This window comes from Amblyraja radiata, chromosome 25 (genome assembly GCF_010909765.2).
Source record: "Amblyraja radiata isolate CabotCenter1 chromosome 25, sAmbRad1.1.pri, whole genome shotgun sequence".
In the NCBI taxonomy this organism is placed as follows: domain Eukaryota; kingdom Metazoa; phylum Chordata; class Chondrichthyes; order Rajiformes; family Rajidae; genus Amblyraja; species Amblyraja radiata.
In genome coordinates, this window is record NC_045980.1 from 26,266,355 (window position 1) to 26,292,227 (window position 25,873).

At 43.8% G+C, this 25,873-nt stretch overlaps 1 protein-coding gene across 1 annotated transcript; it reads left to right on the forward strand.

Annotated features, from left to right (window-relative positions):
- LOC116987482 (immunoglobulin lambda-1 light chain-like) lies at positions 1-15,799 on the forward strand. Its single transcript, XM_033043545.1, has 3 exons — positions 1-106; positions 12,824-13,168; positions 15,147-15,799. The coding sequence occupies exons 1-3, from the start codon at positions 58-60 to the stop codon at positions 15,467-15,469; spliced, it is 717 nt and encodes a 238-aa protein (XP_032899436.1). The 5' UTR covers positions 1-57; the 3' UTR covers positions 15,470-15,799.
- The last annotated feature ends 10,074 nt before the right edge of the window (positions 15,800-25,873 follow it).

Genomic DNA, 25,873 nt, shown 5'->3' on the forward strand with positions numbered 1-25,873 from the left:
CCTGGAGAGACACCTGATCAGCCACTTCATCTGGCGCCCTCCACCAAAATAATTACAATGTCTTGCTGGATGTCACTGGTTTGTGCGTTAGCATTTTCCGCAGCGTGTGAGTATTTTGCTTCCAAAGTTATTTAATCTGGAGTGCGATTAAAAGTTTAGATATCTGACACTACTGCTCTTTCGCTAATATCTTGGTTAATGTTGTACTTTTTTTCTGGTTTGTTTTCCAGTCACAAATGCGCAAGTTGCACTAAATCAGCCGTCTTCAAAATCCACGTCTCTGGGGCAAAACGTGCAAATATCCTGTATCTCGACTGGTGGCAGTTTAAGTAGTAATTATGTTTCCTGGTACCAGCAGATTCCCGGAGCGGTTCCGCGGTTTCTGTTCTACTATTACTCGGGCATTACTAGAGGTTCGGGAGTTTCTGACCGTTTCGCGGGATCAGTGTCAGGCAACACTGCAACATTGACAATAGCGAATGTGCAGTCTGGGGACGCTGCGGACTACTACTGTGCTGTGTGGATAAGTGCTTTAATATTCGGCAAAGGAACGAGGCTGAGTATTGGCAGTAAGTAAACTATCTTCTACCTATGGGTTATTGATATGCCATGAAAAATAATTATTTTTTTGTCGCTGATTGATCCTTCCAATAAAAGGCTTTTAAAGCTGACTTTTTAACAATACACGACCATGATCGAATCTCCTTTGGCAAATTGGTTGACAACAGCAATGAAAGGACGAAATGAATTTCCAGCTGTTTTTTTAAAATTCTTAATTACTTTTCGGACGATGAGCTAACATTGACCAAGCCGGGGTACTAATAAAACCGACCGTATGGAAACGGGAATTAACATTAGAGTGACAAGGAACTGCTTATGCTGATTTACACAAAGAAAACCACCCAAAAAAGCACTGGAGTGCCTCAGTGGGTCAGGCAGCATTTCTGGCGAACATAGATTGGCGACGACCTGAAACGTCTCATTCATCTTCTCCAGAGAAGCTCCCGAACCGCTAAATTAATCCATCAGGTTGTGCATCTTTCGGGAAATTATTTCTTGCCTTTAATGGCGCCTAGAATTCTAATGGAAATTCACCTTCTATAATAACACATTTTCTGCTGATATTCCATCACGAAATGTAAAATGTGGGGGATTCTGCGGATCGCTAGACACCGATAGACTTTTCCCAACATCATGAACATGGAGAAATGTGGATTCTTGAAAATTATTGGTTCTCATCCAAGAATCGGAACGGTGGCGCAGCGGTTTTGCGCTGTGACCCAGTCGGTTCCATCCCGACTACAGGTACTGTCTGCACGGAGTTTGTACGTTCTCCCCGTGACTGCATGGGGTACAGAAAAAGTAAATCCTATTTCGAGAGGACTAACTGCCACATTTATCTTTGTCCTCTTTTATATTTTTAAACTGCTTAAATATTGCTTGTATGCTTTTTTTGTAAGTGTTAAAGAATGTCATGGCCAATATTTAGCCGGGATAAACATCGGACGCAAACAATATCGCGGTGCGAGGTGTAGTGCAGCGACATTGCATTTGAAATCGTCCATCGCTATGAATATATGTTTTTTGTTTTAATTTTTATGCTTTCAAATGTTTGCTTAATTGTGTCTCCCGTACATATTCAGAGTCAATGTATGCTGCCAATGATTTACTGCTGATGCGATATTTAATTCATTTAGTGATTTTAAATTCCGGTACCTATGAGTTTTGTTGCCAATCGTCATTACACTCAGAGCATGCGGATTCTGGAATCAAAGGGACAGCGAATATTTCAATTTTACACGAAAAATAACTGAAAATGTGAAAGCAATTTGCGCATTGAATTTCCCAACCATATCAGTAATCAGCAAGTGATTACAGCCGATTTAGTTTTTTTGCCATTGAGTGCACGGAGAGAGATTCGATGATCAAATTCAGAAATTGAGCTAAATTTTTACTTCAAAAAGAAGACACGTATACGTTTCAACATAAACGTAAATCATGTCAAAATCAATTAAAAAATGCGGGAACTAGTCTATGCATCGATGGGTAAAATGGCAAATTATTCGTGTCTCTTTTATCGAATCCTTCATGACACTTCCTTCTTTGGTCTTAATAAATGAAAGTATCTAAATAAGACATGTTTTAAGCGAGTTCAGTTGAAATTGGCACAATAGTTCCATAATAATAAAATCCTGCAAATGGCTGTCGGGTCCAACACACGATTTTTATTTCAACTGGAGCCAATGGAAATAATACTCTGGAGATCAATTAAAAACACTGACGAAATAATTTATGTTAAACTACAAAATAGAACGTGTCCCATTGTCATAAATACCAATTAATCTTCGGAGATCACACCTGGAAAATATCTCACGTGCGCAATTGAACAATTTGAACCAAGTAGAGGAAAAATGTTTATTCATTAAAATGAATGGATCCATGGTATTTTTAACTATGTTTTAACCGAAGCAGTTCTTCAACCCCCACTAATCTGTGATATTATTTTAAACAGCACCTCGCGCCCCCGCATTGTCCGTCCTCGGACCTTCAGCGGAAGAAATCAAGGGAAAAGGCAGGGCCACCCTGGTGTGTTTGGTGAGCGGGTTTAATCCGGGTGCAGTGGACATTGAGTGGACCGTGGACGGCAGTGCGAGAAGTGACGGCGTTGAGACCAGCCCAATCCAGCAGGAGAAGGACAACTCGTTCAGTGCGAGCAGTTACCTGACTCTGCCAGTCACTGTCTGGAACTCAAACGATCTTTACTCCTGTGTGGTTAAACACGAAACCCAGGATATCCCGCTTAAGGCAGACATCACCAGAACCGGCTGTATCTAAAACTCCTCAATTCCACCTAATGGAGCTGAAGTGATATATTTTCTTTCTTTATTTGTGAGAAATTGGTCTGGGCATATTGTTTGTTTTTCGACCAGTCTTTGCGTTTAAAATCGTCGTTTGTCTTGCCAATTGTGAACGCCATTCCATTAACTAATCAAATTGTTAATTGCACCTCCTATGTTATTCAATCTCAGCTGATTCATCTACAAATATACATTAATATTCAGTGGTCTGAAGTTTGTATTCTGGATGTTTGCTTACTGCTATCATAAATTCAAACACGACTGTGAAATAAAATCAATAGTCCATTATTAAGAGCAATACATTTCCGTGACTATTATTTCTGATGCGGAAGCAGTCAAATGTATGAAATCAAGATTTATGGTTTTTGACCTGATAGACGAAACAGCGATTTAGGTTATCGAACGTTATTTAAAACCGGTGACTCTAAGTTGGTTCACTTTACCCAGCGCTCGCCCATATGTAACAAACACGCACACACACACAAACGTTCATATGGAATCTCATTCGAGTGAAGGCGGCTGAACAACATATACGGGCCTACTAATCAATTAGGAATCTATGTCGAACACGATGCTAAAACTAAAGGATCACCTCCGACACCTCCCTCCCCTTTCCTGATCTCAATCTCTATCACAGGAGAGAGAACGATCTGGATGAGGGAATTGAATGCAACATCTCCAAGTTTGCGGATGACACGAAGCTGGGGGGCAATGTTAGCTGTGAGGAGGATGCTAGGAGGCTGCAAGGTGACTTGGATAGGTTGGGTGAGTGGGGAAAATGCATGGCAGATGCAGTATAATATGGATAAATGTGAGGTTATCCACGTTGGTGGCAAAAACAGCAAAGTAGACTATTATCTGAATGTTGGCCGATTAGGGAAAGGGGAGATGCAACGAGACCTGGGTGTCATGGTACACCAGTCGTTGGAAGTAGGCATGCAGGTGCAGCAGGCAGCGAAAAAAGCAAATGGTATGATAGCATTCATAGCAAAAGGATTTGAGAGCAGGGAGGTTCTATTGCAGTTGTACAGGGTCTTGGTGAGATCAATCCTGGAGTATTGCGTACAGTTTTGGTCTCCTAATCGAAGGAAATACCTTCTTGCTATAGAGGGAGTACAGAGAAGGTTCACCAGACTGATTCCTGGGATGGCAGGACTTTCATATGAAGAAAGACTGGAGAGAGTCGGCTTGTACACGCTAGAATTTAGAAGATTGACGGGGGATCTTATATTCTTAAGGAGTTGGACAGGCTCGATGCAGGAAGATTATTCCCGATGTTGGGGAAGTCCAGAACAAGGGGTCACATTTTAAGGATAAGAGGGAAGTCATTTAGGACCGTGATGATAAATCATGTTTTAACCAGAGAGTGGTGAATCTGTGGAATTCTCTACCACAGAAGGTAGTTGAGGCCAGTTCATTGGCTATATTTAAGAGGGAGTTAGATGTGGCCCATGTGGCTAAAGGAATCAGGGGGTATGGAGAGAAGGCAGGGATGGGATAGAGTTGGATGATCAGCCATGATCGTATTGAATGGCGGTGCAGGCTCGAAGCGCTGAATGGTTTACTCCTGCGCCTATTTTCTATGTTTCTATGTTTCTATGAGATAGACCATCGACTGACGTCTATTACAAACCCACTGACTCCCACAACTATCTCGGCTACACTACTTCCCACCCTGCTTCCTGCAAAGACTATCACCCACTCCCAATTCGTCCGTCCGAGATGTCCTCATTCTTTAGTGAACGGGGGTCCCTTTCCCCCATCATAGATGATGCCCTCACTCGTGTCTCCTCAGTACCCGCAGCTCCGCCCTTGTTCCCCTTCCCCCCAGTCGCAACAGAGACCGAGTTCCCCTGATCCTTAAATCCTTACCCCATCAGCCGACGCATACAACACATAATCCTCCAACATTTTCGCCACCTCCAATGGGATCCCGACACTAGTCACATCTTTCCATCTCCACCCCTTTCTGCCTTCCGCAGAGATCCTCTGCAACTCACTGGATAACTCATCCCTTCCCATCCAAATCACCCCCTCCCCAAGTACCTTCTCCTGCAACCGCAGGAGATACAACACATTTTCTCCCCCATTCCCACACTGATCTTTTTGACCGAGGTCTCCTCCATTGTCAGAGTGAGGCGAAATGCAAATTGGAGGAACAGCATCTCATATTTCGCTTGGGCAGCCTACAGCCAAGTGGAATGAATGTTGATTTATCTAACATCAAGTAATCCTGACATTCCCTCTCTCTCTATCCCTCTCCCACCCAAGTCACACCAGCTTCGCCCAATGCTCAGCTAACAACGGGGTTAAGAAGGAGAGACAAATCAACCATGATTGAATGATGGGTTGAAGATGGGTCGTGGCGTAATTCTACTATTCCTTACGACCTTATGACCTTATCACTGGTCCGCGCGGTAGGGATTAACGGGCCCCTTTCAGAATGGCAGGAAGTGACTAGTGGGGTACCGCAAGGCTCGGTGCTGGGACCGTAGCCATTTACAATATATATTAATGATTTAGACAAAGGGATTCAACGTAACATTAGCAAATTGCAGATGAAACAAAGCTGGGTGGCAGTGTGAAATGTGAAGTGGATGTTCTGAGAATGCAGCGTGACGTGGACAGGTTGGGTGAGTGGGCAGATGCATGGCAGATGCAGTTTAATGTGAATAAATGTGAGGTTACCTACTTAGGTAGCAAAAACAGAAAGAAAGATTATTATCTAGATGGTGTCAATTTGGGAAAAGGGGAAGTACTACGGGATCTGGGGGTCTTTGTTCATCAATCAATGAAAGCAAGCATGCAGGTACAGAAGGCATGGCAAATGGCATGGTAAGAGGAGTTGAGTATACAGCAAAGTGTTTCTTCAGCAGTTGTACAGGGCTGTAGTGAGACCACACCTAGAGGATTGTGTGCAGTTTAGGTCTTCAAATTTGAGGAAGGACATTCTTGCTATTGAGGGAGTGCAGCGTAGGTTCACATAGGCTGTGGGCCGAGCATCAAAAATGTGTCTAGAAATAGGATTTCGTGACCCAAGTCACCAAACTACATGAAATTTCCACATATTGTGTAAAAACAATTATAATAAATCACCCCTGAAACTCGATATGAAGAAGACTTGCACATTTTTATTAAATTAGAGAAAAACCGGAAAAATATCGGGAATGTTTTAGTCCAATCAAAGCACATTTAACATTGAGTTGTCTGCCAGTTGGCCAATCACGCGCTTTGCTTCAGGCTAGCACACAAAATGGCTGAGGGGGCTTCACAGATGCCTGTTTTACTGGAGATTCCGATGTGTTGTTCTGTGGAATAAATGTCGTGGACACTTGCAGCACTTGTATTTAGTAAGAAAAGCATTAAAAAAGGCTGAAGAAAGTGCTGATAAGTGGATGGAAGTGGAAGAAAGCCTTGAAAGCAGTCCCTGCTGATGTGCAGGAACACAAAGATTAAGACAGCCAGGAGGGAATCAACTCTAATTGAAAGGTAAGATCTAACGTCTGAATTTATGAAAATCTATCTGTATGGACTTTAATTAATTTAATTGCACCCTTTTATAATGTGAATAATCTCCAGTAAAACAGGCATCTGTGAAGCCCCTCAGCCATTTTGTGTGCTAGCCTGAAGCATAGCGCGTGATTGGCCAACTGGCAGACAACTCAATGTTAAACGTGCTTTGATTGGACTAAAAAATTCCCGAAATGTTACCGTTTTTTCTCTAATTTAATAAAAATGTCCAAGTATTCTTCATATCGAGCTTCAGGGGTGATTTATATTAAAAAATGTACACAATATGTGAACATTTCATGTAGTTTAGTGACTTGGGTCACGAAACTGCAGAATAAAGCTCCTCGGCCCACAGCCTAACAAAGTTGATTCCAGGGACGGTGGGTCTGTCATATGTCTAGAGCATGGAGCGGCTGGGCTTGTCGACTCTGGAATGTAGAAGGATGAGAGGATATTTTATTGAAACATATACGTTTATTAAGGGTTTGGACACGCTAGGGGCAGGAAACATGTTCCAGATGTTGGGGGAGTCCAGAACCAGAGGCCACAGTTTAAGAACAAGGGGTAAGGTATTTAGAACGGAGACGAGGAAACACTTTTTCACACTGAAAGTTGCGAGTCTGTGCAATTCTCTGCCTCAGAGGGCGGTGGAGGCCGGCTCTCTGGAAACTATGAAGAGATTGCTAGATAGGGCTCTTGAAGATAGTGGAGTCAGGGGGATATGGGGAGAAGGCAGGAACAGGGTACTGATTGTGGATGATCATCCATGATCACATTGAATGGCCGTGATGGCTTTAAGGACCGTATGGCCTACTCCTGCGCCTATTGTCTATTGTCTATTGTCAACTACACAGCCATGTCTAACGCTAACTAGCTCATTAACCTTCAAATGGGAGTAAATCTCAATGAATTATCTCCAATAGTTTCCTACCATTGACGTGAGTCTCACCGGCCTTAATTTCGCTGGATTCTTTCTACGTCTCAATCAACAAAGGAACAACTGGACATTTTCCAGTCCTCTTGGTGCTCGCCTGTGGCTAGAGTAGAAGCAAAGATTCTTTTCAGGACCCCTGGAATCACCTCTCTTGCCTCCCTCAATAAATTGGGATAAATACCAACGGGTGCAGGGGACCTATCCAACTCAATGTTCCTCAAGAACCTCTCTGTCGTTCTTTTCGATCTCAAGACCCAGCAGATGTGCCCTAGCATATTTGTATTCTCCACATTGATCTCACCGTCATCCACGTCCTTCTCCTTGGCAAAACACACTCTTTTAACAATTCAGCTACATCCTTTATCATTGATTTCAGCTCTGCCTTTAACACTGTCATCCCCGCTAGCTTGATCACCAAACTAAGCGGACTTGGCATCTCCACCTCCCTCTGCAATTGGACACTGGATTTCCTCACCAACGGACCACAGTCTGTTAGGGTCAACAACCTCACCTCCTCCACTATAACACTGAACACCGGCGTGCCACAGGGCTGTGTGCTCAGCCCTCTCCTCTACTCCCTCTTCACCCATGACTGCATCCCTAAGAATGGCTCCAACGCCATCATTAAATTTGCCGACGACACCACGGTGGTAGGACTGAACAGTGACAACGACGAGTCAGCCTACAGGGATGAGGTCCAGCACCTGACAACCTGGTGTGCCAACAATAACCTCGTCCTCAACTCCAAGAAGACGAAGTAAATTATTGTTGACTTCAGGAAGAACAGAGGGGGCAGACATACCCCCATCCATATAAACGGGACTGAGGTGGAGCGCGTCTCCAACTACAAATTCCTCGGGGCACACATCTCGGAGGATCTGTCCTGGTTCCTCAACACCTCCAAGCTGATCAATAAGGCGCAGCAGCGCCTTTACTTCCTGAGAAGGCTCAAGAAAGCCCACCTGTCCCCCCAGATCCTGACCAACGTTTACCGCTGTACCATCGAAAGCATCCTGACCACCTGCTTCACGGTATGGTACAGCAGTTGCACCGTAGCGGACAGGAAGGCACTACAACGGGTGGTGAAAACCGTTCAGTACATCATCGGTGCCCGCTCCCTGCCATGGATGCCCTCCACCGAAAACGGTGTCTGAGACGGGCCGGGAAGAGCATCAAAGATCCCTCCCACCCTAACCATGGACTGTTTGCCCTCCTCCCATCAGGGAGGTGGTACAGGAGCCTCAGGTCTCGTACTAGTAGGATGAGGAACAGCTTCTACAACAACACTATCACATTGCTGAACTCGGAGTCCCGCCGATAGATTTCTCCAGTCTCTCCGTCCACATTGTTTGCTTATTCTGTATTTTTATTTCTATATTGCACTATTATTACGGACTGACGCTAAACTGCATTTCGTTGTACCCATACTTGTATCTGTGCAATGACAATAAAGTTAAATTGATTTGAATTGAATTGATCAGACGTAACGTATCTCTCGGCACCCTTCTTGTTTTTAACACATGTATAAAAAGACGCAGGGCTTTCTGAAACCCAACTCATCAATTACATTTCATGACCAGTTTGACCCTACTAATCACCCGGTTGAGCCCTTTGCTCCTTGCCATTCCTCATAATCCCCGTATGATGCCACTTTGCTTAATCTGACATACGCTTCCGTTTTGTTTCTGAAGATGTTTATAACCTCCGTAGGAATTCACGGATCCCTCACTATGCCATCCTTATCCATCCTCCTTACTGGAACATGCTGATCTTGTACTTTGGTCAGCTGGCCTTGAAATAACTCCCATAGGTTAGCTGTGAACATTCTCAATAACAACTGCTCCCAAGCTCCTGCCTGGTGACATTTTAATCTGTTTTGCTTCTGTCAACATCCAGCCCAATCCTTATCCAAACCAATATTAAACCTTGTAAAGTTGTGGTCACTATCTCCAAGTGCTCTTCCAGCATACCACCAGTCACCTGGCCAAGCTGATTTTCCCAGTACAAAGTCCAGTATCGTCCCTCTTGGATTCAGACTATCCATACACCGTTTAAGGCAAATTACTTGTATATACTTCATAAATTCTGCCCCGTTTAACCCTCTTGCACTGAACAAAATACAGTCAATGTTGGGGAAGTTAACGATACCCACTACAACAACACTGCAGTTCATGCATCTGTATGCAAATCCGACCCATCTCCCTCTGATTATTGTGTGTCCCATAATATACTCCCATTAGAGAGACTGTTCCTTTCATATGTTTAAGCACAACCCATATGCCTCAATAGATGTACGCTCCAGTATGTCCCCTCTGAGTACCGCCATCACAAATATCGAAGCCCTGATACATGTCTCTCCCACAACCAGGTTTTCATAACGGCCACGACATTATTATTCCAAGCACTGATCTCGACTATCTACGTTCATTTAACTTTATCCACAATACTCCTTGCATTGAAGTAAACATTTTATCCCTTAATTGCCCCATAATCATGAACCACTCCCTGCCCATCTTTCCTTTGAGAATTACTTGTTATAACCTCCACCTTCTCATCAACCTTCCCACTTGCAGACTTGCTCCTTTCGTTCCCATTCTCTGTCCATTTTAGCTTAAATTCTCCAGATTAGTACAAGCAAACTTCACTGCAAGGATGTTGGAGCCCCTTCAGTTCAAATGCAACCTGTCCCTCTTGTGCAGGTCGCCTTTGCGGTAACAGAAATCTCAATGGTCTACAAACGGAATAATTTCTCCTGCACCAACTGCTGAGCCATGCATTCATCTGTCCCATCCTCCTATTGCTACCCTCACTAACACGTGGCAACTGTAGTAATCTAGAGATTACCGCCACGCAGGTGGTAATTTTCACATTTTCCTAAATCCCAATAGACATTCCGTGGTACATCATTGCTCATCGTTATATTTAGCTGATCTATCTATATTCACTCCAGAGGACTCCATCCCTTTTCCTAACTCTTTTCCCATCTCTTTATCCTGACTCTGTAGGACCTCATCCAGTTTCCTACATATCATTTGTGCGGACATGCACAACGACTTTTGTCTGTTCACCCACCAGCTCGAAAATGCTCTGCAGTCGACCCAGGACATCCTAGATCCTTGCACCAGAGAGGCAACAGTCCATCCACGAGGCCTATTTGATCCTCTCTGTCGCCCGCACTAATGTGTTTTTATCACAATCACTGCCTGACTTCATACTGTTGCACATCAGAAACAGGCCCAGTGCCACAGACCTGACTACTGCTGCTGTCCCCTGAACGGTTACCCCCTCAACAGTTGCAAAATAACATAGCTATTTTGCAGGGGAAAGTCTACAGGGGATTCCTGAACCCACTGCCTACTCCCTGTGCTGGTGTTCACTCTTCGATTATTTGTCCGCACTCACTATAATACCTAACTATGACTTGCTCACTCTCTGGACGAACATTAGGTCATCCAATTGCAACTGCAGATCACTAACAGGGTCTTTCAGGAGCTGCACCTGGACACACCTCCTGCAGATGTAATGTTCAGAGACACTACGTCTTCTTCAGTTCCAACATCCCACAGGCTGAGCACACTAGCCTCCATCTCTATGACACCAAGACCAGGTTGTGCTGCAAAGCAAACATAAAGTGACAGACCAAACCGTATCCTAAGGTAACCCTCACAGGAGCCTCTTGAGTTTAAGCCTCAATAAACCAATCTTACTATATAGGGCCGCTCCACTTATGTTTACCTTCATTTTATTGGCAATTGTTATTTAGCCAAATAACCAAGTGTGACACTTGCCCGCAAATAACGATAGAGAAGGTGAACCAATATTCAAATAAGCATAACTCTGTCCGTTTGTAATGCAATGTAATTGCAATGTATTTAGTATACGCAAACAGTGTCGTGATTCATTGTTACTTGCAGCGAGTGAACATATAGAATGTGGCAAGTGTCAAATAAAGCGGATTATTTTGCTGTGAATTAAGTTCAATTAATTGATTGCTGTCGGAGCTGCACACATCCAGGTAAGCTGAAAGCATTTCAGAAGTACTAAGCAGTATTTAAAAAATCGGAAACAAAGCTTGAGACATTGATGCCTCCATTTGGCTTGTTTACAAGTCACCGATCTGAGGACCTTATAGGTGAGAGTTTTAACTGTACAGGCACACTAGTGGAAAGGACCGCTCTCTTTTGATTAATTGTCAGCCGAATTGTAAGAGTCCAAATAAGAAAATGCTGATATTTTTCGGTTCTTTAGGCTGTATTTTCTTGTTGATATGCTTTAGCATTGATTCACACGATGCTGTAGCAATCCTTAATATGAAAAGAGGCTTTCGCTATAAATAGAGCGATTGGTTCGCAGTAAGAAATGTGCGTACGTCATATCAAGCAACGCTGTTCACATCTAAATATAATTCCATATATCAAATGAAGGTTGAGAGAATTCATACCATGGCAATCCAAACACCTACAGACTCACTTCACCTTTTTAACGGATAAAGCTACCTTGGCGATGAAATATATTTCTCAATTTCACGTCAGTGAACCTGAACTAACTTTGGGTGCGACGAGCAAACATGGTTTCCAAAAATAACTCAAAAATCTTTGCATTGGTTTTGACAGTGACTTGCGTAGACAGTAAGATGGTCAGAATTGACACCGAGATTTTAAAAAAATCATAAATAATTTGCAGTCAATTGCAAATTCGCTTTCAGACATCTCATAGTCGCTATCTTCATCATAATATTCACCAGCTTCAAATACAATGTGCAATTAAAGGGATGAAGGTACAAGTCCCGCGCAGTAGGACAACACAGTGAGATCAGATTAATCAGCGCTGGATATGATGAGTTACTTCCACGAATATAATTTATTTCAATATACACTCTCTGCAACCACATAGAAAATGATTCAAACTAAATGCAAAACCATAATTAAATGTCAAGTTTCAAATAAAACAAAATCTCCAGTTGTAGGAAGGAACTGCAGATGCTGGTTTACACCGAAGATAAGCACACATTGCTGGGCTTAAAATGGAATAGGTGACGTTTCGGGTTGCGACCCTTCTTCAGACTTAGAGGGAAATAGAGACATCAAAACAGAATCTCTAACGTGCTTGGAAATATATTAAATTGTGCCGAGATACATAATTGGAAACTAAATCCTTATCTACCTAACATTTCGGAAATAATTTGACACAGGAACAATCCGGCAACATTTGATTGGCGCAGCATCCATTCTGATTTAAGTGTTTTGCATAATTAAGGAAGACAGTGACGCCTCGCAACAGGGTTCATAAGCGACATGGAGAGACATCTGATCAACCACTTCATCTGGCGCCCTCCACCCAAACAATTACAATGTCTTGCTGGGTGTCACTGGTTTGTGCGTTAGCATTTTCCGCAGCGTGTGAGTATTTTACTTTCAATGTTATTTATTCTGGAGTGCGATTAAACGTTTAGATATCTGACACTTCTGCTGTTTCGCTAATATATTGGTAAATTTTGTTTTTTTTCGGGTTTGTTTTCCAGGCATAAATGCGCAAGTTACACTAAATCAGCCGTCGTCAAAATCCACGTCTCTGGGGCAAAACGTGCAAATATCCTGTATCATGACTGGTGGCAGTTTAAGTACCTACACTGTTTCCTGGTACCAGCAGATTCCCGGAGCGGTTCCGCGGTTTCTGTTCTACTATTGGTCGGGCAGCAGCATTACTAGAGGTTCGGGAGTTTCTGACCGTTTCGCGGGATCAGTGTCAGGCAACACTGCAACATTGACAATAGCGAATGTGCAGTCTGGGGACGCTGCGGACTACCACTGTGCTGTGTGGATAAGTGCTTTAATCTTCGGCAAAGGAACGAGGCTGGGTATTGGCAGTAAGTAAACTTTCTTCTACCTATGGGTCATTGATACTGCCGTGAAAAATAATTCGTTTTTTGTCGCTGATTGATGTTTCCAATAAAAGGCTTTTAAAGCTGATTTTTTTTAAAGAATGCCCGACCAAGATCGAATCTCCTTTGGCAAATTGGTTGACAACAGCAATGAAAGGACGAAATGACTGTCCAGCTGTTTTTTTTAAATTCTTAATTACTTTTCGGACGATGAGCTAACATTGACCAAGCCAGGGTACTAATAAAACCGACGGTATGGAAACGGGAATTAACATTAGAGTGACAAGGATCTGCAGATGCTGATTTAAAAAATAAAAACACCCAAAAAAGCAGAGGAGTTCCTCAGTGGGTCAGGCGGCATCTCTGGTGAACATAGATTGGTGCCGACCCGAAACGCCTCATCCATCTTCTCCAGGGTAGCTCCCGAACCGCTAAGTTAATCCATCACGTTGTGCATCTTTCGAGAAATTATTTCTTGCCTTTAATGGCGCCTAGAATTCTAACGGAAAATGCACCTTCTTTAATAGCCCATTTTTTGTTGATATTCCATCACGAAATGTAAAATGTGGGGATTCTGCGGATCACTAGACCCTGATAGACTTTTCCCAACATCATGAACATGGAGAAATGTGGATTCTTGAAAATCATTGGTTCTCATCCAAGAATCGGCACGGTTGCGCAGCGGTTTAGCGCTGTAACCCAGTCGGTTCCATCCCGACTACGGGTGCTGTCTGCACGTAGTTTGTACGTTCTCCCCGTGAGTGCATGGGGTACAAATAAATTAAATCCTATTTCGAGAGGACTAACTGCCACATTTATCTTTGTCCTCTTTTATACTTTTAAAACTGCTAAAGTATTGCTTGTATGTTTTTTTTGTAAGTGCTAAAGAATGTCATGGCCAATATTTAGCTGGGATAAACATCGGACGCAAACAATAACGCGGTGAGAGGTGTAGTGCAGCGACATTGCATTTGAAATCGTCCATCGTTATAAAATATGTTTTTTGTATTAATTGTTATGCTTTCAAATGTTTGTTTAATTGTGTCACCCGGACATATTCAAAGTCAATGTACCCAAACATACTGCTGGCCAATGATTTGCTGCTAATGCGATATTGAATTCATTCCGTGATTTTAAATTCCGGTACCTATGAGTTTTGTTGCCAGATGTAATCGTCATTACACTTAGAGCATGCGGATTCTTGAATCAATGGGACAGCGAATATTTCAATTTTACACGAAAAATAACTGAAAATGTGAAAGCAATTTGGGCATTGAATTTCCCAAACATATCAGTTGAAATCAGTTTTATTGTAGGTGATTACAGCCGATTCTTTTTTTTGTCATTGAGTGCACGGAGTGAGATTCGATGATCAAATTCTGAAATTGAGCTTTTTTTTTACTTCAAAAAGAAGACACGTATACGTTTCAACATAAACGTAAATCATGTCAAAATCAATTTAAAAAAAATACCGGAACTAGTCTATGCATCGATGGGTAAAATGGCAAATGTTTCGTGTCTCTTTTATCGAATCCTTCATGACACTTCGTTCTTTGGTCTTAATAAATGAAAGTATCTAAATAAGACATGTTTTAAGCGAGTTCAGTTGAAATTGGCACAATAGTTCCATAATTTATTAAATCCTGCAAATGGCTGTCGGGTCCAACACACGATTTTTATTTCAACTGGAGCCAATGGAAATAATACTCTGGAGATCAATTAAAAACACTGACGAAATAATTTATGTTAAACCACAAAATAGAACGTGTCCCATTGTCATAAATATCAATTAATCTTCGGCGATCACACCTGGAAAATATCTCACGTGCGCAATTGAACAATTTGAAACAAGTAGAGGAAAAATGTGTATTCATTAAAATGAATGGATCCATGGTATTTTTAACTATGTTTTAACCGAAGCAGTTCTTCAACCCCCACTAATCTGTGATATTATTTTAAACAGCACCTCGCGCCCCCGCAATGTCCGTCCTCGGACCTTCAGCGGAAGAAATCAAGGGAAAGGGCACGGCCACCCTGGTGTGTTTGGTGAGCGGGTTTAATCCGGGTGCAGTGGACATTGAGTGGACCGTGGACGGCAGTGCGAGAAGTGACGGCGTTGAGACCAGCCGAATCCAACAGGAGAAGGACAACACGTTCAGTGCGAGCAGTTACCTGACTCTGCCAGTCACAGTCTGGAACTCAAACGAGCTTTACTCTTGTGTGGTTAAACACGAAACCCACACTAACCCGCTTAAGGCAGACATCACCAGAACCGGCTGTATCTAAAATTCCTCAATTCCACCTAATGGAGCTGAAGTGATATATTTTGATCCTTCTTTCTTTCTATATCTGTGAGAAATTGGTCTGGGCATATTGTTTGTTTTTCGACCAGTCTTTGCGTTTAAAATCGTCGTTTGGCTTGCCAATTGTGAGCGCCATTCCATTAAAGCAATCAAATTGTTAATTGAACCACCTATGTTATTCAATCTCAGCTGATGCATCTTCAAATATTCATTAATATTCAGTGGTCTGAAGATTGTATTCTGGATGTTTGCTTACTGCTATCATAAAGTCAAACACGACTGTCAAATAAAATCAATAGTCCATTATTAAGAGCAATACATTTTCGTGACTATTATTTCTGATGCGGAAGCAGTCAAATGTATGAAATTAAGATTTATTGTTTTTGACCTGATAGACGAAACAGCGATTTAGGTTGTCGAACATAATTTAAAAACGGTTACTTTAAGTTGGTTCACTTTACCCAGCGCTCGCCCATAGGTAACAGAAACTCTCTCTCTCTCTCTCTCTCTCTCTCTCTCTCTCTCTCTCTCTCTCTCTCTCTCTCTCTCTATGGAGCGTTCATATGGAATCTCATTCTAGTGAGGGCGGCTGAACAATATATACGGGCCTACTAATCAATTAGGAATCAATGTCGAACATGATGCTAAAACTAAAGGACCATCTCCGACACCTCCCTCCCCTTTCTTGATCTCAATCTATATCACAGGAGATAGACCATCGACTGACGTCTATTACAAACCCAGTGACTCCCACAACTATCACGGCTACACTACTTCCCACCCGGCTTCCTGCAAAGACTATCCCCCACTCCCAATTCGTCCGTCTGCACCGCGTCTGCGCACAAGATGAGGTGTTCCATACCCGGACATACGAGATGTCCTCATTCTTTAGTGAACGGGGTTCCCCTCTCCCATCATAGATGATGCCCTCACTCGTGTCTCCTCAGTACCCATATTCCGCCCTTGCTCCCCTTCCCCTAGTCGCAACAGAGACAGAGTCCCCCTTGTCCTTACCTTTTACCCCATCAGCCATAATCCTCCAACATTTTCGCCACCTCCAATGGGATCCCAACAATAGTCGCATCTTCCCATCTCAACCCCTTTCCGCCTTCCACAGAGACCCTCTGCAACTCCCTGGGTAACTCATCCCTTCCCATCCAAATCACCCCCTCCCCAGGTACCTTCACCTGCAACCGCAGGAGATACAACACCCGTCCGTATATCTCCTCCCTCGTCTCCGAACTGCAGATTCTGGAAGATCGAAGGTACACAAAAATGCTGGAGAAACTCTGGAGAAACTCTGAAGAAGGCCCGAAACGTCGCCTATATCCTTCGCTCCATAGATGCTGCTGCACCCGCTGAGTTTCTCCAGCATTTTTGTGTACCTAACATCAAGTAATCCTGGCATTCCCTCTCTCTCTATCCCTCCCCCACCCAAGTCGCACCAGCTTCCCGTCTTCACCCAATGATCAGCTAACAACGGGGTTAAGAGGGAGAGACAATTGTAAGGGGAATAGATAGGCGTTTCTGCGGCCGCAAACGAGACTCCGGGATGGTATGTTGCCTCCCTGGTGCAAGGGTCAGGGATGTCACTGGACGGCTGCAGAACATTCTGGAGGGGGAGGATGAACAGCCATTTGTCGTGGTGCACATTGGCACCAACGATATAGGTAAAAAAAAGGTATGAGGTACAAGGTGAATTTAGGGAGTTAGGAGATAAACTTAAAAGTAGGACCTCAAAGGTAATAATCTCTGGATTACTACCAGTGCCACGGGCTAGTCAGAGTAGAAATAGACGGATATTGCAGATGAATACGTGGCTTCAAAAATGGTGCAAGGGGGAGGGATTCAAATGTCTAGGGCAGTGGAACCAGTTCTGGGGGAGGTGGGACCAGTACAAACAGGACGGTCTGCACCTGGGCTGGAATGGAACCAATGTCCTAATGGGAGTGTTTGCTAGTGCTGTCGGGGAGGATTTAAACTAATGCGGCGGGGGGATGGGTGCAAGAGCAGAGAGACGGAGGGGTGTGAAATGAGGGTAGAAGCAATAGGTAGCAAGGTGAAAAGTAAAAGTGGCAGGCAGACAAATCCAGGGCAAAAATCAAAAAGAGCCACATTTCAACAACTGAACTCCCGGTGGCTCAGCACTTCAACTCCCCCTCCCATTCCCAATCCGACCTCTCTGTCCTGGGTCTCGTCCATTGCCAGAGTGAGCAACAGCTGAAATTGGAGGAACAGCACCTCATATTCCGTCTGGGGACCTTGCGTCCTTATGGCATTAACATTGAATTCTCCCAATTTTGCTAGCCCCTGCTGTCTCCTCCCCTTCCTTAACCCTTTAGCTGTCTCCTCCCAACCTCCCATCCGCCCGCCCTCGGGCTCCTCCCCCTCCTCCACTTTTCCTTCTTTCTCCCACCACCCATCAGTCTGAGGAAGGGTTTCGTCCCGAAACGTCGCCTATTTCCTTCGCTCCTTAGATGCTGCTGCACCCGCTGAGTTTCCCCAGCAATTTTGTGCACATTTCAACATAATTGTATAAGGGGTAAGAGTGTTGTAAAAATAAGCCTGAAGGCTTTGTATCTGAATGCAAAGGTGGATGAGTTGAATGAGTGGATGAGTGCAGATAGTTATTAATTAATATGATATAGTTGGGATCACGGAGACAGGGCTCCAGGGTGACCAAGGCGGGGAGCTGAACATCCAGGGATATTCAATATTCAGTAGGGATAGGCAGAAAGGAAAAGGAGGAGGGGTAGCGTTGCTGGTTAGAGAGGAGATTAACGCAATAGAAAGGAAGGACATTATCTTGGAGGCTGTGGAATCGATATGGGTAGAGCTGCGAAACACTAAGGGGCAGAAAACGCTAGTGGGAGTTGTGTACAGGCCACCTAACAGTAGTAGTGGCGTTGGGGATGGCATCAAAAAGGAAATTAGAAATGCGTGCAACAAAGGTAAAAGAGTTATAATGGGTGACTTCAAATTGGGTGAATCAAATTGGCAGGGGTGCTGAGGAAGAGGATTTATTGGAATGTATGCGGGATAGTTTTCTGAACCAACGAGAGAGCAGGCTATTCTAGACTGGGTATTGAGTAATTAGATTAGATTCGTTTATTGTCATTCAGACCTATCGGTCTGAACGAAATTTTGTTTCCCTGCAGTCATACATATAATTTAAAAAATGACAAAACACACAATCAACACAAATTTAACATCCACCACAGTGAGTTCACCAAACACCTCCTCATTGTGGTGGAAGGCAAAATCGTAAAGTCTCTGTCTCTTCCCTCTTTGTTCTCCGCGGGTGGTCGCTGCCTCCGCCACAGCTCCGAGGCCGATTCGGGTATCCGCTGCCGCTACCTCCGCCACAGCTTCGGGGCCGAGTCGGGTCTCCGCTACCGCTGCTGCCGCTGCTGCAGACGCTGCCGCCGCCACAGCTCCAGGGCCGAGTCGGGTCTCCGCTGCCGCTGCCTCCGCCACAGCTTCGGGGCCGAGTCAGGTCTCCGCCGCCTCCGCCACAGCTTCGGGGCCGAGTCGGGTCTCCGCTACCGCAGCCGCTGCCGCTGCCGCCGCCACAGCTCCAGGACCGAGTCGGGTCTCCGCTGCTGCTGCCGCCGCTACAGCTTCGGGGCCGAGTCGGGTCTCCGCTGCCGCTGCTGCTGCCGCCACAGCTTCTGGGCCGAGTCGGGTCTCCGCTGCCGCTGCTGCTGCCGCCGCTGCTGCTGCCGCCGCCGCCACAGCTTCGATGCCGAGTCGGGTCTCCGCCGCTGCTGCCGCTGCTACAGCGCCGATGCCGCCAGCTCCGCCATTACTCCATTAGGCCTCGGCGCAGACGGAGACGGGGAATACGACCGAAGAAAAAGTCGCATCCCCCGAAGGAAGAGACCAAAGCATGTTTCTCCCACCCCACCCACACACATACACAACTTAATAAAACAAAATTAACTAAAATATGACAAGGAACAAAACGAAAGAAAAAAAACAGACGGACTGCAGGTGGGCCGCAGCTGTTAAGCCAGCGCCGCCATCTTGAATGAGGAAGGGTTAGTTAGCAGTGTTGTTGTGCCTGGCCCCTTGGGCAAGAGTGACCATAATATGGTTGAGTTCTTCATTAGGATGGAGAGTGACATTGTTAATTCAGAAACAAGGGTCCTGAACTTAAAGAAAGGTGACTTTGAGAGTATGAGACGTGAATTGGCCAAGATAGACTGGAAATTGATTTTTAAAAGGTTGACGGTAGATATGCAATGGGAGGCATTTAAAAACTGCATGGATGAACTACAACAATTGTTCATCCCAGTTTGGCAAAATAATAAATCAGGGAAGGTAGTGCATCCGTGGATAACAATGGAAATCAGGGATAGTATCAAAACAAAAGATGAAGCGCACAAATTAGCCAGAAAAAGCAGCCTACCAAAGGACTGGGAGGAATTCAGAGTCCAGCAGAGGAGGACAAAAAGCTTAATTAGGAAAGGGAAAATAGATTATGAAAGAAAACTTGCAGGAAACATAAAAACTGACTGCAAAAGGTTTTATAGATATGTGAAGAGGAAAATATTAGTTAAAACAAATGTAGGTCCCTTGCAGTCAGAAACAGGCGAATTGATCATGGGGAACAAGGACATGGCAGACCAATTGAATAGCTACTTTGGTTCTGTCTTCACTAAGGAATACATAAATAATCTGCCGGAAATAGCAAGGGATTGGGGGTTAAATGAGATGGAGGAACTGAGTGAAATCCAGATTAGCCGGGAAGTAGTGTTAGGTAAATTGAATGGATTAAAGGATGATAAATCCCCAGGGCCAGATAAATTGCATCCCAGAGTACATAAGGAAGTAGCCGCAGAAATAGTGGATGCATTAGTGATAATTTTTCCAAACTCTTCAGATTCTCGAGTAGTTCCTGAGGACTGGAGGGTAGCTAATGAAATCCCACTTTTTTTAAAAGGGAGAGAGAAAACGGGGAATTACAGACCAGTTAGTCTATTATCGGTGGTGGGGGAAATTCTGGAGTCAGTTATTAAAGATGGGATAGCAGCACATTTGGAAAGTGGTGAATTCATTGGACAAAGTCAGCATGGATTTATGAAAGGTAAATCATGTCTGACGAATCTTATAGAATTTTTCGAGGATGTAACTAGTAGAGTGGATAAGGGAGAACCAGTGGATGTGTTATATCTGGACTTTCAGAAGGCTTTCGACAAGGTCCCAATAAGAGATTAGTATGCAAACGTAAAGCACACGGTATTGGGGGTTCAGTATTGATGTGGATAGAAACATAGAAACATAGAAATTAGGTGCAGGAGTAGGCAATTCGGCCCTTCGAGCCTGCACCGCCATTCAATATGATCATGGCTGATCATCCAACTCAGTATCCCGTACCTGCCTTCTCTCCATACCCTCTGATCCCCTTAGCCACAAGGGCCACATCTAACTCCCTCTTAAATATAGCCAATGAACTGGCCTCGACTACCCTCTGTGGCAGAGAGTTCCAGAGATTCACCACTCTCTGTGTGAAAAAAGTTCTTCTCATCTCGGTTTTAAAGGATTTCCCCCTTATCCTTAAGCTGTGACCCCTTGTCCTGGACTTCCCCAACACCGGGAGCAATCTTCCTGCATCTAGCCTGTCCAACCACTTAAGAATTTTGTAAGTTTCTATAAGATCCCCTCTCAATCTCCTAAATTCTAGAGAGTATAAACCAAGTCTATCCAGTCTTTCTTCACAAGACAGTCCTGACATCCCAGGAATCAGTCTGGTGAACCTTCTCTGCACTCCCTCTATGGCAATAATGTCCTTCCTCAGATTTGGAGACCAAAACTGTACGTAATACTCCAGGTGTGGTCTCACCAAGACCCTGTACAACTGCAGTAGAACCTCCCTGCTCCTATACTCAAACCCTTTTGCTATGAAACCTAACATACCATTCGCTTTCTTCACTGCCTGCTGCACCTGCATGCCCACTTTCAATGACTGGTGTACCATGACACCTAGGTCTCGCTGCATCTCCCCTTTTCCTAGTCGGCCACCATTTAGATAATAGTCTGCTTTCCTGTTTTTGCCACCAAAATGGATAACCTCAAATATATCCACATTATACTGCATCTGCCAAACATTTGCCCACTCACCCAGCCTATCCAAGTCACCTTGCAGTCTCCTAGCATCCTCCTCACAGCTAACACTGCCCCCCAGCTTAGTGTCATCCGCAAACTTGGAGATATTGCCTTCAATTCCCTCATCCAGATCATTAATGTATATTGTAAATAGCTGGGGTCCCAGCACTGAGCCTTGCGGTACCCCACTAGTCACTGCCTGCCAATGTGAAAAGGACCCGTTTACTCCAACTCTTTGCTTCCTGTTTGCCAGCCAGTTCTCTATCCACATCAATACTGAACCCCCAATGCCGTGTGCTTTAAGTTTGTATACTAATCTCTTATGTGGGACCTTGTCGAAAGCCTTCTGGAAGTCCAGATACAGAGAACTGGCTGGCAGACAGGAACCAAAGAGTAGGAGTAAACCGGTCATTTTCAGAATGGCTGACAGTGACTAGTGGGGTACCGCAAGGCTCAGTGCTGGGACCCCAGCTATTTACAATATATATTAATGATCTGGATGAGGGAATTGAATGCAACATCTCCAAGTTTGCAGATGACACGAAGCTGGGGGCAGTGTTAGCTGTGAGGAGGATGCTAGGAGGCTGCAAGGTGACTTGGATAGGTTGGGTGAGTGCGCAAATGCATGGCAGGTGTAGTATAATGTGGATAAATGTGAGGTTATCCACTTTGGTGGCTAAACCAGGAAAGTAGACTTTTAACTGAATGGTGGCCGATTAGGAAAAGAGGAGATGCAACGAGACCTGGGTGTCATGGTACACCAGTCATTGAAAGTAGGCATGCAGGTGCAGCAGGCAGTGAAGAAAGCAAATGGTATGTTAGCATTCATAGCAAATGAATTTGAGTATAACAGCAGGGAGGTTCTACTACAGTTGTACAGGGTCTTGGTGAGACCACACCTGGAGTATTGCGTACAGTTTTGGTCTCCTAATCTGAGGAAATACATTCTTGCCATAGAGGGAGTACAGAGAAGGTTCACCAGACTGATTCCTGGATGGCAGGACTTTCAAATGAAGAAAGACTGGATAGACTCGGCTTGTACACGCTAGAATTTAGAAGATTGAGGGGGGATCTTATAGAAACTTAGAAAATTCTTAAGGGGTTGGACAGGCTAGATGCAGGAAGATTGTTCATGATGTTGGGGAAGTCCAGAACAAGGGGTCACAGTTTAAGGATAAGGGGGAAATCTTTTAGGACCGAGATGAGAAAAAATAATTCACACAGAGAGTGGTGAATCTGTGGAATTCTCTGCCACAGAAGGTAGTTGAGGCCAGTTCATTGGGTATATTTAAGAGGGAGTTAGATGTGGCCCTTGTGGCTAAAGGTATCAGGGGGTATGGAGAGAAGGCAGGTACAGGATACTGAGTTGGATGATCCGCCATGATCATATTGAATGGTGGTGCAGGCTCGAAGGGCCGAATGGCCTACTCCTGCACCCATTTTCTATGTTTCTATGTTTCTATGTTTCTATCCTAAGAAATCATATGTATAAATTCATTTGCCGGATAAACGACTCTAAAAATGTAATTAACGATGCCTTGTCAAATATGAGGTTTAGCACTACACGCTACGGAGACACTGGTATCGCTGTCTCGTGGTGGGACATTGTTCTTTTCTATTCTGGATTTTAAATCATGTATTGTGTTTTTTTCAATATATAATTTATGATGTGTTTATGTGATATACTCAGATTTTATATGTATTTTTAGGTGCAATGTATTTTTATGTAATGTTGTCGTTTGTCTGGACCTTGAGTCCGAAATAAAGTTTATTAACGATAGAGAAGATTAACCAATATTCAGATAAGCATAACTCTGAAAAGAACTATATTCTGGACTATAGTGACTTAATGTGGAACACAACTGAAGCGATGGTCGAATTCTTTGTGGCAAAAAAAACCAAATCAACAGAACAATGAATTGTATTAATAAAGGAATATAACTGTGTTGCTACATCAGAGATCAGATCATATGACAGTTTTTAAAAATATTGTAAGGAAACTGAAGCTGAGGTTGAGGGTACACACCCTTACTTGCAACACGACAGTGGTAGTCCTTACAAATCAGAACCAGACCCAATTCTGCCTACTCTCTGTTTCATGAAGCTAGCCTTCGCTTCACGATAGCATGTGACCTCTAGTACATGCATCATTTTCCTTCTTTGGAAATTGCACGTTAATCTTCAAAGTATTCCAATACATTAGACGTACGTTGCCTGCCAAGTTGCTTGAGCACTTCGGCACAAACGCATGTGATAGTTTTAATATTCAATAAAATTCACGTTTCCAAATATCCTACTATGACGCTTATTCTCGTCAAATTTGATCTAAAGCAGCCAAAGAAATACCACGTCGGCAAAATACCTCTAATATCATTTGTGATCACAGGCCTGTGAAAGGCATGGACGTGGTGGATAAAAGAATATCTAGGAGTGCTTTCTGTGCCAGTGCGAGACCCACTGAAAATAAGTGGCCAGGTAAGAGGATGAAGCATCAGTGGGCTGATATTTTGTGGGTACAAAACCATTGCATTTTACCCGTTAAGAATGTATTGGAATGAATAAGAATAGTCCCGAAATCAGGTTTCCGAATTGCAAGAAGGCCGATTTCAGTAACATTGTAAGAAGTAAATTCTGGAATGGAGTCCTAGTGGGTTGCAGCTGTATCTTCGCCAAAAGGACTGCATCAATTCCAGAGAAGGTGGTCCTTAACGATTACAGAGTCCACATCACATCCCTATATTTAACGTATTAAGGATCACAGTCTTCTGTCCTTTCATCTTTACCTGAAATTGCACTGCTACATAATCTCCGGGATAACCAACGCGAACAGATTGCTTCTCGACCAGGCTGCCCTGGTAACGCTGCCCCTAGCTGGGTCATCACAATGTGTGCAGTTTTGCTCCAACCGAGCAATTTGGAAGCGCGCTTCGCTTACAGGAAACATTCCACACTGAAGTGAATGTTTGTTAGTCATTAACCCCGTTATTCTTCAGCTGTGGCTTCTATGCAATGTACATCTTCCCTGCGTAAAACGATAAAACTATATTTAAATACGTAATCTTATTTATTTTAGAGAATATCTAGGTTGCTTTAATACTTCACTTCCATTAATTTGTTAATGTGATGAACGTCTACTTCATTGTCAAAGTGCTAGAGTAATTCAGCAGATAGGGCAGCATCTTTGGAGTGCATGGATATGTTATGTTTTTGGCGGAGACCCTGTTCCAGAGTCTAAAGAAGGTTCTCGATCCGAAATGTCCTTACGAGACCATCTACTCCAGCATTGTGCGTGTTACTGAAGATCCCAGCATCTCACAGTCTCATCTCATTGAACGTCACAACCCCGTTCTGTTCAACATTTCATTACAAATGTTAATCTTTTGAGACTTTCAGTCTGCCTGTCTACGCCTCTCTCTCTCTCTCTCTCTCTCTCTCTCTCTCTCTCTCTCTCTCTCTCTCTCTCTCTCTCTCTCGTTGTTCTTACCATAATGCTCGCACGTAGAGTTACACTATGGATCAAGCAGAAATAATATTCTGCCAAACTCCAACAAGACGAGTAGAACAATTCTATTACCCTATAATCTCCTTTTGTTTCCAAAACCTAAAGTTCCATCAATACGCCAAATTTTAATCAACATTGATAGCAAGATGCGGATTAGTATGCACTGGTAAGCTTCTTGAATCACTGAAGTATTCTGGCGATAGGACCCAAATCCTGCAATTAGAAAGGGATTTCCAAGAAATGGGCCCAACAATCGCAAAGCATAGCAATGTATTTCGCACTCAACATCTCCTGTGACTTGTCTAGCAAGAGAGGTGCTCCTATGCACACCCTTTGCTCTTATCCTGATTCGGCACGGAGGTGTTGTCCGTGAGTCCTAGGCATAATTGTAATGTATTTTACGTATTGCCAAGAGAATCGTGGCAATATATTGTTACTTGGGAGGGGATGAATATTTAGTGAGGAAAGTATCAAAAAGCTGATTACTTTCTTCTGGATGTAGTTCAACTACTTGATTGTTGTGTTACCTGCATGAGGAATTGTCCAATGTATCCAGTTTATGTAAAGCGTTCATGTGTAGAGATCAGAGGATAACTGAGCAAAGGCAACGCACATTGGTAATGGGCTCGGTACGGGTGTCATGGTTGCGCACTGAAACATAGTCTGATGTCATAATTTCAACTAAAATATTGTTAATGCCAGTTAAATGGTGCATAATCATGCCACGGTATCACAGGAATGATTCCCCTGTTCCAACAGAGACAGCATTTCACCAAA